The 18,047-nt window shown below is 42.1% G+C and overlaps 1 protein-coding gene across 1 annotated transcript in view; it reads right to left on the bottom strand.

Moving 5' to 3' along the window:
* Positions 1-14,451: 14,451 nt before the first annotated feature.
* LOC132370883 (regulator of G-protein signaling protein-like) overlaps positions 14,452-18,047 on the bottom strand; it is an 85,495-nt gene continuing 81,899 nt past the window's right edge. Inside the window, 3 exon segments of the mRNA XM_059931848.1 lie at positions 14,452-14,488; positions 15,403-15,469; positions 16,543-16,635. Coding sequence (XP_059787831.1) covers positions 14,452-14,488; positions 15,403-15,469; positions 16,543-16,635 — 197 coding nt within the window.

The following is an 18,047-nucleotide window of genomic DNA, read 5'->3' as shown; positions in this document are numbered from 1 at the left end:
CAGCAGGTCCAGAGACCTACCTAGAGGTCTTGCAGGGCCTCCTGGGGAGGCAGGGGTTGGCTGTGGCTCACTATGGGGGCAAGGACAGTGATAGTAGAGGCCCCAGGGAATTTTTTTTGTTTTGACTTGTTTTATTGTTGTTGTTTTAATTTTTAAATTTTACTTATTTATTTATTTAATTTTAAAATACATTTTTAATTTTTCTATTTTTATTTTTTGTTTTTTTCTTTGTTTTTGCTCTTTTTTTGTTTTTGTTTTCTGTTTTTTTGTTGTCCTTTTTGTGTGTTTATTTTTGGTTTTCTTTGCTTTTTTTGTTGTTTTTGTCTTTTTTTGTTTTTGTTAGTTTTGTTTTTATTGTTTGTCTTGGTTTTTTTGTTTGTCTATTTGTCTGTTTTCTTTCTCTCTTTTTTTGTTTTTTGGCTGCACTGCGTGGCTTGGAGGGCCTTGTTTTCCTGGCTGGTGGTTGAACTTGAACCCTCGTGGTGGAAGCGCCAAGTCGTGGCCGCTGGACCGACACAGAATTCCTGGCCCCAGGGAATATTACTCAGCATGAGCTCTCCTGGAGGTGTCCGTCTTGGCACCAAGACCCAGCTCCACCCAACAGCCTGCAAGCTCCAGTGCTGGACACCTCAGGCCAAAGAACCAGCAAGACAGGAACACAGTCCCACGCATCAGTAGACAGGTTGCCTAAAGTCATACTAAACTGACAGACACCCCCAAAAACACACCTTGACATGGCCCTGCCCACCAGAGGGACAAGACCCAGCTCCACCCACCAGAGTGCATGCACCAATCCCTCCCACCAGGAAGGATATGCAAGCCCCTGGGCCAAACTCACCCACCAGGGGGCAGACACCAGAAGCAATTGGAACTATGACGCTGCAGCCTGAGGAAAGGAGACCACAAATACAGTAAGTTAGCCAAAATGATATGACAGAGGAATATGTTGCAGACGAAGGAGCAAGGTAAAAACCTACAAGACCAATTAAATGAAGAGGAGATAGGCAATCTACCTGAAAAATAATTCAGAGTAATGATAGTAAAGATGATTCACGATCTCAGAAATAGAATGGAGGCACAGATTGAGAAGATACAAGAAATGTTTAACAAGGACCTAGAAGAACTAAAGAACAAACAGACAGTGATGAACAATACAGTAAATGAAATGAAAAATACACTAGAAGGAATCAATAGCAGAATAACTGAGGCTGAAGAACAGATAAGTGAGTTGGAAGATAGAATGCTGGAAATCACTGCCATGGAACAGAATACAGAAAAAAGATTGAAAAGAAATGAGGATGAGTCTCAGAGACCTCTGGGACAACATTAAACACACCAATATTTGAATTATAGGGATCCCATAAGAAGAGAAAGAAAAAGGGTCTGAGAAGATATTAGAAGAGATCATAGTTGAAAACTTCCTTAACATGGGAAAGGAAATAGTCACCCAAGTCCAGGAAGCACAGAGAGTCCTACACAGGGTAAACCCAAGGAGAAGCACACTGAGACACATAATAATCAAACTAACAAAAATTAAATACAAGAAAAAATATTAAAAGCAGCAAGGGAAAAGCAACAAATAATATAAAAGGGAATCCCCATAAGGTTATCAGCCAGTTTTTCAGCAGAAACCATGCAGGCCACAAGGGAGTGGCATGATATATTTAAAGTGATGAAAGGGAAAAACCTACAACCAAGAATACTTGACCCAGCAAGGATCTCATTCAGATTTGACAGAGAAATCAAAAGCTTTACAGACAAGCAAAAGCTAAGAGAGTTCGGCACCACCAAACCAGCTTTACAACAAATGCTAAAGGAACTTCTCAAGGCAAGAAAAAGACCTACAAAAGCAAACCCAAAATAATTAAGAAATTGGCAAGAGGAACATATATATCGACAATTACCTTAAACGTAAATGGATTAAGTGCTCCAACCAAAGACATAGGCTAGCTGAATGGATACAAAAACAAGACTCGTATATATGCTGTCTACAAGAGACCCACTTCAAACCTAGGGATGCTTACAAACTGAAAGTGAGGGGATGAAAAAACATATTCCATGCAAATGGAAATCAAAAGAAAGCTGGAGTAGCAATACTCATATCAGACAAAATAGACTTTAAAATAAAGACTGTTACAAAAAGCAAGAAAGGACACTACATAATGATAAAGGGATCAATCCAAGAAGAAGACATAACAATTGTAAATATATATGCACCCAACATAGGTGCACCTCAATATATAAGGCAAATGTTAACAGCCATAAAATGGGAAATCAACAGTAACACAATAATAGTGGGGGACTTTAACACCCCACTTACACCAATGGAGAGATCATCCAGACAGAAAATTAATAAGGAAACACAAGCCTTAAATGAAACATTAGACCAGATAGACTTAATTGATATTTATAGGACATTCCATCTGAAGGCAGCAGAATACACTTTCTTCTCAAGTGCACACGGAACATTATCCAAGATAGATCACATCTTGGGTGACAAATCAAGCCTCAGTACATTGAAGAAAATTGAAGTCATATGAAGCATTTTTTTCTGGCCACAATGCTATGAGTTTAGAAATCAATTACAGGAAAAAAACTGTAAAAAAACACAAACACATGTAGGCTAAACAACATGTTACTAAATAATCAATGGATCACTGAAGAAATCAAAGAGGAAATCAAAAAATACCTAGAGACAAATGACAATGAAAACACGACGATCCAAAACCTATGGGATGCCGCAAAAGCAGTTCTAAGAGGGAAGTTTATAGCAATACAATCTTACCTCAAGAATCAAGAAAAAGCTCAAATAAACAACCTGTCCTTACACCTAAAGCAACTAGAGAAAGAAGAACAAACAAACCCCAAAGTTAGTAGAAGGAGAGGAATCATAAAGATCAGAGCAGAAATAAATGAAACAGAGACAAAGAAAACAATAACAAAGATCAATGAAACTAAAAGCTGGTTCTTTGCAAAGATAAATAAAATTGATAAACCTTTAGCCAGACTCATCAAGAAAGAAAAGGGAGAGGATTCAAATCAATAAAATTAGAAATAAAAAAGGAGAAGTTACAATGGACACCATAGAAATACAAAGGATCATAAGAGATTACTTCAAGCAACTATATGCCAATAAAATGGACAACCTAGAAGAAACAGACAAATTCTTAGAAAGATACAACCTTCCAAGACTGAACCAGGAAGAAATAGAAAATATGAGCAGACCAGTCAGAAGTACTGAAATTGAAACTGTGATTAAAAATCTTCCAACAAACAAAAGTCCATGACCAGATGGCTTCACAGGCGAATTCTATCAAACATTTAGAGAAGAGCTAACACCTACCCTTCTGAAACTCTTCTAAAAAACTGCAGAGGAAGGAACACTCCCAAGCTCATTCTACGAGGCTATCCTCACCCTGATACTAAAACCAGAGAAAGATATCACACACACACAAAATTACAGGCCAATATTACTTTGAACATAGATGCAAAAATCCTCAACAAAATACTATCAAACTGAATCCAACAACACATTAAAAGGATCATACACCATGATCAAGTGAGATTTATCCCCAAGATACAAGGATTCTTCAATATACACAAATAAATCAATGTGATACATCACATTAACAAATTGAGGAATAAAAACCATATGATCATCTCAATAGCTGCAGAAAAACCTTTCAACAAAGTTCAACACCCATTTATGATAAAAACTCTCCAGAAGGTGGGCATAGAGGGAACCTATCTCAACATAATAAAGGCCATATACAACAAACCTACAGCTAACATCATAGTCAATGGCAAAAAGGTGAAACATTTCCTCTAAGATCAGGAACAAGACAAGGGTGTCCTCTCTTGCCACTTTTATTCAACATAGTTTTGGAAGTCATAGCCACAGCTATCAGGGAAGAAAAAGAAATGAAAAGGATCCAAATTTGAAAAGAAGTTAAACTGTCACTGTTTGCAGGTGACATGACACTATACATAGAAAATCCTAAAGATGCTACCAAAAAATGACTAGAGCTCATCAATGTATTTGGTAAAGTTGCAGGATACAACATTAATGCACAGAAGTCTCTTGCATTCCTATACACTAACAACGAAAGATCAGAAAAAGAGATTAAGGAAACAATCCCATTTACCATTGCATCAAAAAAGAATAAAATACCTAGAGGAATAAACCTACCTATGGAGGCAAAACACCTGTACTCAGAAAACTATGAAACTCTGATGAAAGAAATCAAAGATTACACAAACAGATGGAGAGATGTACCATGTTCTTGGATGGGAATAATCAATATTGTGAAAATGACTATACTACAGATTCAATGCAATCCCTATCAAATTACAATGGTATTTTTTCACAGAATTAGAACAAAAAAGTTTTACAATTTATATGGAAACACAAAAGACCATGAATAACCAAAGCAATCTTGAAAAAGAAAAATGGAGGTGGAGGAATCAGGTTCCCCGCTTTCAGCCTATACTACAAAGCTACAGTCATCAAAACAGTATGGTACTGGCACAAAAACAGAAATATAGAACAATGGAACGGGATAGAAAGTCCAGCGATAAACCCACGTACTTATGGTCACCTAATGTATGACAAAGGAGGCAAGAATATATAATGGAGAAAAGACAGTCTCTTCAATAAGTGGTGCTGTGAAAACTGGGCATCTACATGTAAAAGAACGAAATTCGAACACACGCTAACATCATACACAAAAATAAACTCAAAATGGATTAAACACCTAAGTGTAAGGTCAGATACTATAAAACTTTTAGAGGAAAACATAGGGAGAACACTCTCTGACATAAATTGCAGCAAGATCTTTTTCAATCCACCTCCTATATTAATGAAAATAAAAACAAAAATAAACAAATGGGACCTAATTAAATTTAAAAGCTTTTGTACAGCAAAGGAAACCATAAACAAAATGAAAAGAAAACATTCAGAATGGGAGAATATATTTGCAAATGAAGCAACTGACAAAGGATTAATCTCCAAAATATACAAACAGCTCATGCAGGTGAATATCAAAAAAAACAAACAACCCAATCAAAAAATGGGTGGAAGATCTAAATAGACATTTCTCCAAAGAAGACATACAGATAGTTAAAAAAGACACAAAAAGATGCTCAACATCACTAATCATTAGAGAAGTGCAAATCAAAACTACAATGAGGTATCACCTCACACTGGTCATAATGGCCATCATCAAAAAATCTACAAACAATAAATACTGGAGAGGGTGTGGAGAAAAGGGAACCCTCCTATGCTATTGGTGGGAATGCAAACTGGTACAGCCACTATGGAGAACAGTATGGAGGTTCCTTAAAAAACTGAAAATTGAGCTACCATATGATCCAGCAATCCCACTCCTGGGCATATATCCCGAAAGGACCATAGTTCGAAAGGATTAATGCACCCCATTGTTCATTGCAGCACTATTCACAATAGCCAGGACATGGAAGAAACCTAAATGTCCATCAACAGAGGGATGGACAAGGAAGATGTGGTACATATATACAATGAAGTATTACTCAGCCATAAAAAGAAATAATGCCATTTGCAGCAACATGGGTAGACCTAGAGATTCTCATACTGAGTGAAATCAGACAGAGAAAGACAAATATAGTATTATGTTGCTTATATGTGGAATCTAAAAAAGGCTACTAATGAACTTACCTACAAAACCGAAATAGAGTTACAGATGTAGAAAATAAACTCCACAGTTACCGAGGGGTAAGGGGGACGGGGAGGGATAAATTGGAAGATTGGAATTGACACATACACACTACTATATATAAAATAGATAACTAATAAGGACCTACCTGTATAGCACAGGGAACTCTACTCAATACTCTGTAATGGCCTATATGGGAAAAGAACCTAAAAAAAGAGTGGATATATGTATTTGTATAACAGATTCACTTTGCTGTACACCTGAAACTAACACAACATTGTAAATCAATTATACCCCAATAAAAATTTAAAAATAAATAACTAAAAGGAAGCCCAATATTAATACAGGATGTGAAAGATAGTATTCTCTTTTGTATTTACTTTAAAATAATATTTTTAAAAGTTGAGGAAGGTATATGATTTGAGACTGGCAAATTGTTTATAACTTTATTATTTTCTCAATTGTTTTATGTTTGAAAATAAATGTCCGTACTTTGATAGGCCTTCCTAATCCAAAGTTGTTCACAGCTGTCATTATTTTTGATGACACCAGAGCACTATCTGAACGTTATCTGAAATTATCAGTTTTTCCACATTAAAAAAAATTTGTACTTCTTCCTCATGATGATGAGAACATAAGCTCCATGACAGCAGTGATGTTGTCTGTCTTCTTCAGCCTTTTATTCCATCTCTGATACCTAGTACAGTGCCTGGAACAAAGCAAATTTCAATACATTTTTACTGAATGGAGAAGTAAATGCTTCTATGAGTGTAATATCTCACTGAGTTATAATTATCTCATTATAAACCTTTCTTTAAAATACAAGCATCTAGAAGGTTAAGATTTTTTTTCTTGTTCATTGTGCTTGGCACTGAATAGGTGGCTTGATAAAATCTGTTGTGTTTGGTTGATCCTCCCGCCCCTAGGGGGCTCTGTTATATTAATATGGGTCTCTCAATGAATGCAGAGGCTCTAAAGCCCAAATAAAATACAATTGAAAGGTGTGATTGCAGGTGTCATGGCGGGAGGTAGGGAAGGACATTAGGATGCTTTCTGGTATCTCTCAAATTATTTCTAGACATCTGCCCATAAGACAAGCAGATTTTAGGTCCCTAACTTCCCCTGGCCTGTGGAACATCCAAGAAGTAATAGAGTCAGGCTCGTGGGCTCACACTCTGTGGTTCCTCCCACAAGCCCAGCTCCCTCTGAAGTTTCAGTTTCCAGATGAAACTTTCTTGGTGTCAGCTTGCACACAGTTAAGGCAACAGCTCTACCCCATGTGCTGTATTCAGTAGTGGGTGGCGTTTATACCTGTTTCCCCAGAGCCTGGTACAGTGCCTGGCACGTTATAGGTGCATAGGAGATGCTTCTTAAATTCACTGGAATTGATTTTTGGAAGGTTCCTGCTGCAGCCTGGGAGAGAGGTAAGTCTTGGAGCTGATTCCAAGGGCAGACTCTTCCCATTCTCCACTCACCTCCACTTTAGGACAGTGGGGTTTCAACATACTTTGTGTAAAGTGCAGCAGAACCTCCCACCAGAGGAGACCTTGGGAAATCCAATTTTCCCTTTTCCTTTCTGTGGGGCTCTCAGGATTGCCAACATGCCCAGCACAGTGCCTGGCATATAGTAGGCACTTAATATCAGTTGCTGCTCTTGTTAATCACCTAGCTCATGACAGGCTTGCAGCAAATGTTTTATCCTCCTTCTCTCTTCTCCTATTACAGGAAACAGAAATATCAAGGGAAAAAAGAGTGAAGTCATGCTTTAATTGCTTTATTGCCTGTTTGCTTAGCTTAAGGACAAGAGAGGCTAATAAGAAATGGAGAGAACTGGGTGGAAAAAACAGGGGGATTGGATTTTCTGAGGCTCTAGAGAAACATTAACAGGATTAGATGTTAATAATATTTATTTTTATTGTTTTTAAAGATTAGTATGTGCCCATCAGTATCTTTAGCCCTAATAGAAGCCTATGGAAATTTAACACAGGAATCCTGAAGTGATTTCATGTCTGCAGAAGGGATGAACCCCAGCAGTAAGAACTATTGACTTAGAGATTTTCATTTTCTTTCACTCTTGAAAATTCTCTCCTCTCCTGGAGTATTAGGTGGGATTTTGTTTTTGTGATTTTGTAAAATTGAGATAATCAAGTAAGATTTTACTTAGTAGCTCTTTTAATAAAGACCAAATGAAAGTGACTTAAGCAAGATAGGTTTGTATTTCTTTCATGGTAAAGCCTCAGTGGCCAGCGGTCCAGGAAGTAGGCAATTTTTCCCCATGAGTCATGGAGAGAACAGTGCTTTGCTATCTTCAGTGATTAAAGCACTGGAAATACTACAGGAAACAAACCAGCCAAAGATCTCTATCCTCGTGGGGAATTAGAGAGGTGGAAGATGGAATTAAGCATTAATAAAGATACAGCACACTAGAAGGTGATAATGACCAGGGATAAAAGTAAGGCAGAGTAAGGGGTTGCAAGTTAGGGAGGATAAGTGAAATTTGAATAGGGTGATCAGAGGAGAGAGCCCTCTGTGCTCATTATCTACCTCTCTCCTTCAGCAGTAAAGTGTATATGGCACCTATCCGTCGTTCTTGAAACTGCATGTATGTTAGAATCTTTTGGGCCCCATCCTAGACCAATCAAGTCAGAACCTTGGTGGGGCCCAGGCCTAAGCTTTAAAAAAAATCTCCTGGAAACGTCAGGCTTCCGATCCAACACATTAGGAGCTTCGAAGTCATCACTCTGTCCTAACAGTAAGTAAAAAGCTGAACTGAAAAATCAACAACTCTTTTTGGATCTGTCAGAGAAATGAAGTCACAGGACAAACTACTACTCCCCAAACTACAGAGACAGAGAGAGGCGAATACAGAGAATCACAACTTCCAGAACAGAAACCCACCTCAGTGAGAACCAGTAAAGGAGCAGGAAAACCTAAACTGTAACTAACAAATTGCTGGAGGCTCAGTGTGGACAAGTCTGAGAGATAAAAACTCCAGGGAGACTGGCTGCTAAAAGGGGTGGTGAGGGCTCACACTTTTGTGAGTTTTACCTCCAGGAGGTAAAAACCAGGCTCTCACAGTAAAGATTAGAGATTAGAGATTAGAGATTAGAGAAAAGATTAGAGAAAAATCCCTTTGGACTTGCCGCAGAGGGAGGAGGGGGGGGAAAGTAACCATTTTGAAATACACCAGAGCATTCTGAAAAAGAAACTATTTTAACAGGCCTAACACACTGGGGTTTTATCAGAGTCTAACCAATGTCCGGGAAGGGAAATAGCCAACTTCAGCTTCCCTTGGTTTCCATGTGGGGAAAGGGAAATACTCAACTGTGGTCCTCTCTAGCCTTCCATGTGGAAGAAGGCAAATACCCAACTCCAGGCCCCTCTGGTCATCTTGTACCACCTAAAGGGGTGAAGAAAAGGAAAACCTAAGAAGCACTTGTAAAGTTGACAGCTCAGCAGCACAGGCTTACTAAAAGCTTAGGACTTAATCATAAGACTATAAGATACTCAACCCTCCTTTCGCACCTCACCACTACCTTACAAAAGACCTATTTACCACATTCCTTTTAATGAGTACATCATGTCTAGCTTTAAACAAAAAGTTACCTGGCATACTAAAAAGCAAAAAATGCAATTTGAAGAGACAGAGCAAGCATCACAACCAGACCCAGATAGGGCAGGGATGGTGGAATCATCAGGCCATGACTCTAAAAACACTATGATTAATATGCTAAGGGCTCTACTGGAGAAAGCAGCCAACATTCAAGATCAGATGAGTAATGTAAGCAGAGAGATGGAATTTCTAGGAAAGGATCAAAATGAAGTGGAAGAGATAAAAACGACTAACAAATGAAAAATGCCTTTGATGGGCTCATTAGTAGACTGGACATGGCTGAGGAAAGAATTTCTGAGCTTGAGGATTTGTCAATAGAAACTTCCAAAACTGAAGGGTAAAGAGAAAAAGACTGGAAAAAAAAAGAACAGAATATCCAAGAATTGTGAGACAACACAGAAGATGTAACATGCAAATAATGGAAAAACCAGAAAAATAAGAAAGGAACAAAATAAATATTTGGAGAAATAATGTCTGAGAATTTCCCAAACCACAGAGCCAGGAAACTAAGAGAACATCCAGAAGAATATCTACCAAAAGACTACACTTAGGCATATCATATTCCAACTGCAGAATATCAAAGAAAAAATCTTGAAAGAAGCCAGAGGAATAAAACACCTTACCTATAAAGGGGCAAAGATAAGATTTATATCTGGCTTCTCCTTAGAAATCATGTAAGCAAGAAGCTAGAAGAGACCTGCCCTCTCTACATGTGCATTAGCTCACCTGTGAAATAAGGCTTACAATTCCTATCCCAGCTGTCACATAGTTAAGCGCTCAATAAAGGGTCACAAATATTTTGAAGTATCGGCTAGGGGCTCCGGGTGTGCATGGAGGAAATCCATGGGCACAGGAGGAAATCTTTTTACCTCCTATTAATAGTAAATATATAACATATAGAAATCCTCCAAACGACTACATATACATCAGGAATTAAATGGACCTGTGGATTCCTGGCCACTCAACCCCCCACAGACCATGTATCTTGTTGGAGGAAGTGCATTCAGAATTTTCTCAGGATTTAGCACTTCCAGTATACCACTCCCGGTCAATCAGTTTCTTCATGTTCTGAGAAGTTAGGGGACAAGGCGGAAAGAGGGGCAGCAACTAATGTCCCTGCCCCCAGCTCTGTTCCTGGCCCCATGGCGTGCACTTGGCCTGCCAGACTTCAAGTTAGTCTCCAGACAGCCCTGTGAGGTAGACCTTATCACCTCTGTTTCACACACAAGGGTGTCGAGATCGGGACTCAGTGACGTTAAGTAATTTGCTGATGATTACAAAGTTACTCAGGAGTGGAGAGAGGATTTAAAACCAGTCTGCTTCAGGGAAAAGCGGGAGCTCTGAAGGAACTCTGTTGGTCAGGGGAGGGCCCATGTTCCTGAGCCTCTGGACAACGCTGGCTGGCCCCTGGTCTTGATCCAGGATGGGGAGTAGTATTTCCACTAAGCTCTTGAATTGGAAGTGACCTTAGGAGCCCCCTAGGGAGCAACGTACTGTTTCCCTGTGCCCTTTAATGAGAGTATGGGAGGCCCACGACTGTGAACATGGACGTCTTTTATTCTGACTAATGATATGCAGTGCTGGTTGAGGTGTAGGGGTGAGGACTGGCCCCCTGAGGTGCTGCACACCAAGAGCCGCCTCTCTTCTGCAGTGACACCTGGATCATTTGGAGGCATTCAAAATGAGGGACACACTTGCTGTAGAAAGAGGGGCGATTTATATCACTCCCAGGCACACAAAACTGAAAAGGCTCCTGAACGTGGAAGGCAGATCTCTCTTGGGCTCTCTTGCTCTGTTTTCCTCTGCCTCTTTCTGTCACCCTTTAGTCTGAATGGGTTACGTGAGCTTCGTTAAAAAACAGAAAGTTCTGAAAGCATAAAGCATTATTGGCGTATAAAAATGTTTCATAAGGAAAATTTGCTATTTCTTCTTTATTGGGCTCGTCACAATTGTATTGGTTACTGATTTGATTTTCTGGTCAACAGCACCATCTACTCTAATGGCCTGTGAGGTTGGCGTAACTGGCTGTAAGGTCAGGGCAGCCACGAGCTGTGTATTCTGTTTTCTCCACTCCATTCCCAGCGCCAGGCACAGTTCGTTTACTCATGCATTCATTGTGTATCTGTGGGGCAACTATTACATGCATTACTGTGCTAGGTGTTGGAGGTATGAAGAACAATAGGAAATGGTCTCTGCCCTATAAAAGTATACAGTCTAGTAGGTGAGGCACATACACGAATAGGTATCTCCAAAAAGGGGGAAAAACATGTTGCAGAAACAGAAGGGTGAGAGAGAGGGGATAACCAGAAGACATCACCACTGTGATGTTTCTTACTGCCCAGTGGAGAAGAAAGGGAAGGGCATTTTAGACAATGGTGTGGCTGGAGGATGAAGTCCATGAGGGGGAGAGGCAAGAAATAAACGTGGAAACCTAGCCCGGGGTCGAGTTGTCAATGGTCTTGTGTCTGCCACTAAGGAGCGGAGGCTTTTTCAACCAGGCAAAGAAAGGCCAACAGCCAGCAAGGTAACAAGACCTCAGTCTCCAACCACAGGGACTGGATTCTCCTAACAACCTAAACGAGCAAGGAAACGGATCCACCCCTAGAGCTTCCAGAAAGGAATGTAGTCCTGCACACCTTGACATTAGCCCAATGAGTCCCAGGTCAGACTTCTCACCTACCGAACTGTAAGACAGTACTTTGATGTTGTTTTAAGCACTTAAGTTTCTGCTCATTCATTATGGTAGCAACAGAAAATGAATACAAGGGACTAGAGTAGACCAGCTTCCTTACCTGGTTCTTCTTTCTTGGCCCTTTCCTTAAAGGTCTGTCTGTGGCCCCTTTGGGTCCATTGTCAGGACGTCTCTTCCTCCATTCTGTCTAAGATGACCCAGGACCCAAACACAATTTCACAGGGAAAGAAATAGCTTAAAGCAAAGACCGCAACTTGTTGGGCTGTGGACCAAGCTCACCCACAGCCAAGTTTTGTTTGACCTGAATGTGTTAGAAAAATTCTAAACATCTTGTTCTTTGTTCTTTTTCCTTTTTCTTCTTTCCCTTTTTTCTCCCTCCCTCCCTCCTTCTTCTCTCCCTCCCTACCTCCTTCTCTTCCTCCTTCCTTTTCTTTCTTTCATTTTTTTTTTTTTTTCAAGTAAGCAGCTCTGGCAGCACTGGGTTGGCCGGCTAGAGCTGACTGTCGCTGACCCTCTGAGCTGTATTCTCCAGCTCATCACAGTCTCTACCATCCCTTGTTATCTCTCAGGGGTTACTTTACTAGCTTACATTACTTGCCTGCATCCTATAGGTGATTGACTTTGGAACACTCACCGAGTTCTGGTGTTAGAACATGCTAGATCTGGGATCTCTGAAGTGACAGCATAAGAAACTGTGGGAAGCAATCAGCAAGACTCAATAAAAGAGCAGAATTTTTTTCTACTCAGAGTGGTCCTCATAAGTGTCGTGAGGCCTTTTAAATAATATGCTTGCGTGTGCTTGCATACCTGTGCATGAATACACCCCTGGGTGAGCGCACAGAGAGAGAGAATTAAGAAACGGGCAAAGATCACAGTTTCGAATGAGTCCACTGAACAATCTTTCTCTTCCTTCAGTGGGACCCACCTATTGCCAGTCTGTAGATTCAGCCTTGCCTCAGTCCACTGCGAGGGTAGGTAGGCAATGACCCTGACCCGGTATTTTACTAGATCGTCGTCCGTCACCTTGTTGCTGGCCTGACATCCTCTCCAGTTCCACGCTCCAACTCTTGTTCCTTTTTGACCAAGCTCATTCCTGGCACCTCAATTCCAGTAATAGGGCTCTTCTCCATCCTTTTCCTGGAATGTTGCCTTAGTTTCTTGCCTGATTTTTAGGAACTGTAATTCTGTCTCATGCCTTCTGCTGCTTCTGTTAATTGAAGTCCTTTTCTGGAGCCCTGGCCCTGTTAGGGGAGGAAGCCTTACTCCCTTCCTCTGGGCCCCCCTTATGCTGAATGCTTGCTTCGCCGGACCTTGTCCGTGCCTGAGAGGCTCCCCATACCTTGCCTACATCCAGACCTCCCCTAGTCATGTCTGCCTTCAGTCTTCCTGGACCTGTCACAGGCACAGCCCCACCCAGATGATTCCACAGTCCCGGGTGTTTGTGAGCCCTGTCCGGACATCTCAACACTTATCATCTTGAGAAAAGTCTAGGAAATAAAGGACATCTGCATAGCAGGAAACTTTGTCTGGAAATTGGAAAGGATTCTCCAATAAGCTTTCTAGTCTCTCGTCGTCCTGCAAACCATGGAATCAATGAGCCAAGTGGAGGGCTTGTTTAGGATATTCTGACTGTCATTTTACTCCCGATTTTCTTCAAAGGGCAGAAAATGGGCCAAGTCACTCTAAAATGATGGCAATAATTTGGTTTTTAGGTCAAACATTTTCCCGAGTCTCTCTATCTATTAATTGGCAAATGGACAGAATTCCAGGGAAGAACTATTCCTTTTGTGTGAAGAGTTGTGTAGATGGTGACCATGCAATGAGAACTGGCCAAAGAATCAGAAGTGGTATGTTCGAGTCCAGACCCTGCCATTTACTACCTAGTGATCTTGGGAAAGTCATTTACCATCTCTGTGTATCAGTTCTTCATCTATTTAAAAATAAATGATTTCAGACATGGTTACTCACAGGGTTGTGAGGATTTGCTGAGACAATGGGTGTGAGTCATCGTCCAAATGAGGGGATCCTAGCAATAAAAGATCCCATCCAAAAAAAACAGTACCTTGCTTCCTAGGGTGTTTAATGCCACCTACATACAGTTCTCCTGGGACTCTTCAACAACCTTGAGTCAGGGATTTGCTCAAGGCCATGCAGCTGCAGAGTGAGACTAGAACCCAGGTGTCCTGACCCTAAGCGTAGGTGTTCTGTTACACACCCACCATGGAAAGACCATCTCTGATAGAACCTCTGGGATCAGTGGGGGCAGAGGTGCTTCTGTTCGTGCTCTCCGCCCACATCTTAGCCACTGCAGTCTGTTCCTGCCAGGTCTGGGCTACCACCCCTTTGATCTTCCCAGGGCAGATGGCTTCAGGGCATTTCATTTCTGACCAGAAAAAGTTCTGTCAGTGGGAGGAGGCCTGAGAGATGATGTGCCTCTGTTGGGGGGTCTGGCTTGATTACTTCTTCTCCTTTTGGGTGCTGGGTAATTTTGGCCTGAAGGAAGGGAGAAGAGTGGCCAGTTATCACAATGGCATTGAGGTAAATGGCATTGTATTCTCTACTGGTTGGTTGCTGTCATCCCCTCTAAGTATGGCGATGGCCAAAGCTCAAACCCTTTGCTTTCAGGACAGGGCCCCCTCATTCTTATTCTCATCTTCTTCCTCAAGAACTTGTAACTGTGAAGCAATGCATTGCCCTTCTGTGCAAAGAGCTCCCAAGTTGCTTGTCTTCCAGGCACCAGCACTGGCAAATAATGCCTGGGCAGCTCCAAGCCCCTGTTGGACTTGCAGCAAGTCTGAGAAGGTGGGATGGCTGGTGAGAAACCAGGCCTGCCATTCATAGAGCCTGCTGTCTATAACCTTGACCTTCAAGTAGCCTTTTGGCACTGTTTCCACGACCCCCTGGGGATTCTCCTATATCCCTAACTTAGCATCAGTCCCACTCTGATGCTTGTACAGAAGTGGATTAGGCTAAATCAGATTTTGACAGTCTCATATCCTTTGCAACCTTATTGCCAATATCCTGGCAAGCAGAAGAATAGCTCTTCTTTCCCATCTTATTCATCTTACCCTGAAGGACTGCAGTATTAGGGAAGCTAGCAATAAAAGATCATCCAGGACACTTCCCCCGACAATAGCATTCTACTGGGAGGTGGGTCAGGGGCTCCAATTTCTTCAAAGTGGCTGTCTTGATGGAGAGGGACACTAACGCACAGAAAAGCCCTTCCTTCGCTACCCTGACTAGACGCCTCTTGAGAAACAGCAAGCTCAAGAGGCTTCTTGGTTCTGTATGCCAAGGGGTGTCAGGATATGGAGCTAGGTCTCAGGGAAGTTTCTCCCCCATCTCCCATCATACACTTGGACAAAGCAACTCTGCACTGAAGAAGAGGAATTCTGTCTCATGCCTACCCTGGGACAGGACACAACTGCATGGCGGAGAGAGCATGTCTTGACTGGGTAAGGATGCTAGATGAAGCTAAAGACAAATACAGAGAAAAAAATGCATCAGCACTCATGGCACAGTCACTCACTGGAGGGTCAGCCCAGGACAGCTTCCAGGGAATGCCTCTAGGGAAGGAGTTGGGAGAGGGAAGGGGAAGCAGTAATGCCCCAGGGACATTCAGGAGGCCTGGTTTATATGCTGCAATTTTTTTTTTTTTGTCCTAGGAGACATTTCATCTGGATGCAGAGGTCATGTTGCCAACCTCATAGACCCAAGGAAGTAAAATAAGGAGATTAATCTGCCAGATGAACACTAGAATCACAAGACTTTAGGGCTGTTTGGATCTTACAGATCACGGGCAATGTTCTATAGTGGCCTCCCCGCCATTAAGCAATGAGTGGACATATACAAACAAGCAGACGGGGCAAGCTGGCATCTCATGCCTTCGAGAGGCAGAGAAGCAGTATCCCCCAACCTAGAAATAGATGCTGATAATTGGGATAGACAGGAAACGCTAGTTGGGAGAGACCATGCAGAAACAGAGGCAGGTTTAGTGCTTGGGAGTGGGATTGACTCCTTGAGGCTGAAGATGGGGAAGAAAAAGGATATAACAAGGACCCCAAAATGCGAAGCTAGGGCCATAGTGTTTATTACAAGGATAAGAAGGTCAGTAGCAGGAGCATCTGGGAAGTAGGAGGTGTGGGACGGAGGTCCTGTTCCAGCCAGTGGGCGCTCTCAGTGGGAGGAAGAAGTAACCAGCGGATGTTACGATTGTCTCATTAAAGGTCATACACCACACCTGGAAATAGGCCGAGGAGCCAGGAGAGATACAGAGAAGCTTAAGGCACGCCCCCCTTCAAGGGGCTCTATCAGGGGCCATAATCAGGAAGACACGATTATTCAAATGGGAGTTGTGCACAGAGCCCCGAAGGATGGCCAGGAGACCCAGTTTTCACCCCATCTCTTGTGAGTGGCAGAGTCACTTCATATTTTGGAGGTGTCGGTCTCCTCATGGTCAGTAAGGAGACTGGCCGAGCCGGCCGTCCAGTCACCCTCTAATTGAGTAGTAGACTTTTGATATCAGTGGGGTTCCAACTCCAACTCACAGTTTTGGACTGGGCTTCCTGCTGCATCCCAGAGTTGAGGTCACAACCACTCAATACCTCTGAGCAAGGTGAATCTTAAGACAGCGTGGTCTCCTGGGGAAGGAAGAAGGGGGCTCATTAAAAACCCTTACAGTGACACGCAACAAGATAAATCTTTGTAAGTAAGCAAGAAAGCCCCTGTTTAACATTCTTTGAATTATAGGATGTTAGTGTTAGAACATTATGTAAATCCAAACCTTGGTATCTGAGATAAGGGGTATGAGTCTGAGAGAGGGGAAGCAAGATGGTCAAGGTCCCTCAGTCCCACACCATGACACTCCAGGCTGAGAACCTAAGTGGCCTGACCCCTTAGCTCAGGACACCCTGCTGCCCTCTTCCAACTTCAGACACCAGGAAAGATTTGGGGATCTACGTCCCTGGAGCTCAGCAGGAGGAAATGAGCCAAAGGCTGGAAGCTCTGGGGCAGGTACTAAGGGACATTTGCTGGCTCCTCTGAGTGAATATCATTTGCCCGCCCTGCCTGCCCTCCTCCCCCTCCTTTTCCTCTTACTACTCCCTTCTTCCCCTACACCTACCGGCATCCTAAATAAGCCCTTGCACCCACAGGGACATTCTGCCCCATATACTAAATAGATTGCTGATTTCCGCCTGCTGATGTGACATTCCACAAGGCTGAGACAAGGATAATGAATAATGTTCATCGACCCTTGGGGTGGCTGCAGCCAAAAAGGTAGGTGATCTGTTTCAAACGAAGGTGAGGACCCTCTTAGAGGGGCAGGACACTCTACAGCCAGCCAGCCTTGCTTCCCCTACCATTCGGGCCAGCCAGAGATGGATTGAGGTCTCAAGGGCCCTTTGCACTCCAAGCAGGGGGTGGGGTGCTTGCTTGTGAGGGCTGGGATGGGGGGGAGGGGTGAGTATCCGGGGAAATGGACACGAGAATGGGGTAGGTTTGAGCTGAAACAACAACGCTCAGCTCCATCACGGGACAGTTAGCTGCTGTTTTTAAGATTCTTGTCCTATCTCCATATTTTGTTCTGATGCTGGTACTGTTCCCAGATTCACAGACCTGTTGTCTTTGGTTCCCCCAAATTTCCACTGCAGAGACATCCAGCCTTGCCCTCATCAGGCACTTCCCTGTGCACCCTCCTCCTCCCTCTCTTTAAAATTCCCTTTTTTTTGCTCAAGTACTGATCTCAGCACAGGTATCAGGAAAGGGGCTGAGTTTAACTGCTCTGTGTTAAGGAAACATATATATGTATATATTTATTTATAAATATATTAGTAATATTAGTAATATATGTATGTTAATACTAAGTGCATAAACATCTCATAATCACACTACCCAGAGATAATTCATTAATACTTTATTTCTAAGTTCCTTCCCATGTTTCATAAAAATTACATACATACATAATGATTTATATATATTTACCACACTAAAATCACACTCTACATCCAGTTTTTTCATCTTCTCACTTAACACTATACAATAGATGCTTTTC

The sequence above is a fragment of the Balaenoptera ricei genome, chromosome 1 (assembly GCF_028023285.1).
Source record: "Balaenoptera ricei isolate mBalRic1 chromosome 1, mBalRic1.hap2, whole genome shotgun sequence".
Classification (NCBI taxonomy): Eukaryota; Metazoa; Chordata; class Mammalia; order Artiodactyla; family Balaenopteridae; genus Balaenoptera; species Balaenoptera ricei.
The sequence above is the reverse complement of the archived record's forward strand: the minus strand, read 5'-3'. Positions and strand labels throughout refer to the sequence as shown.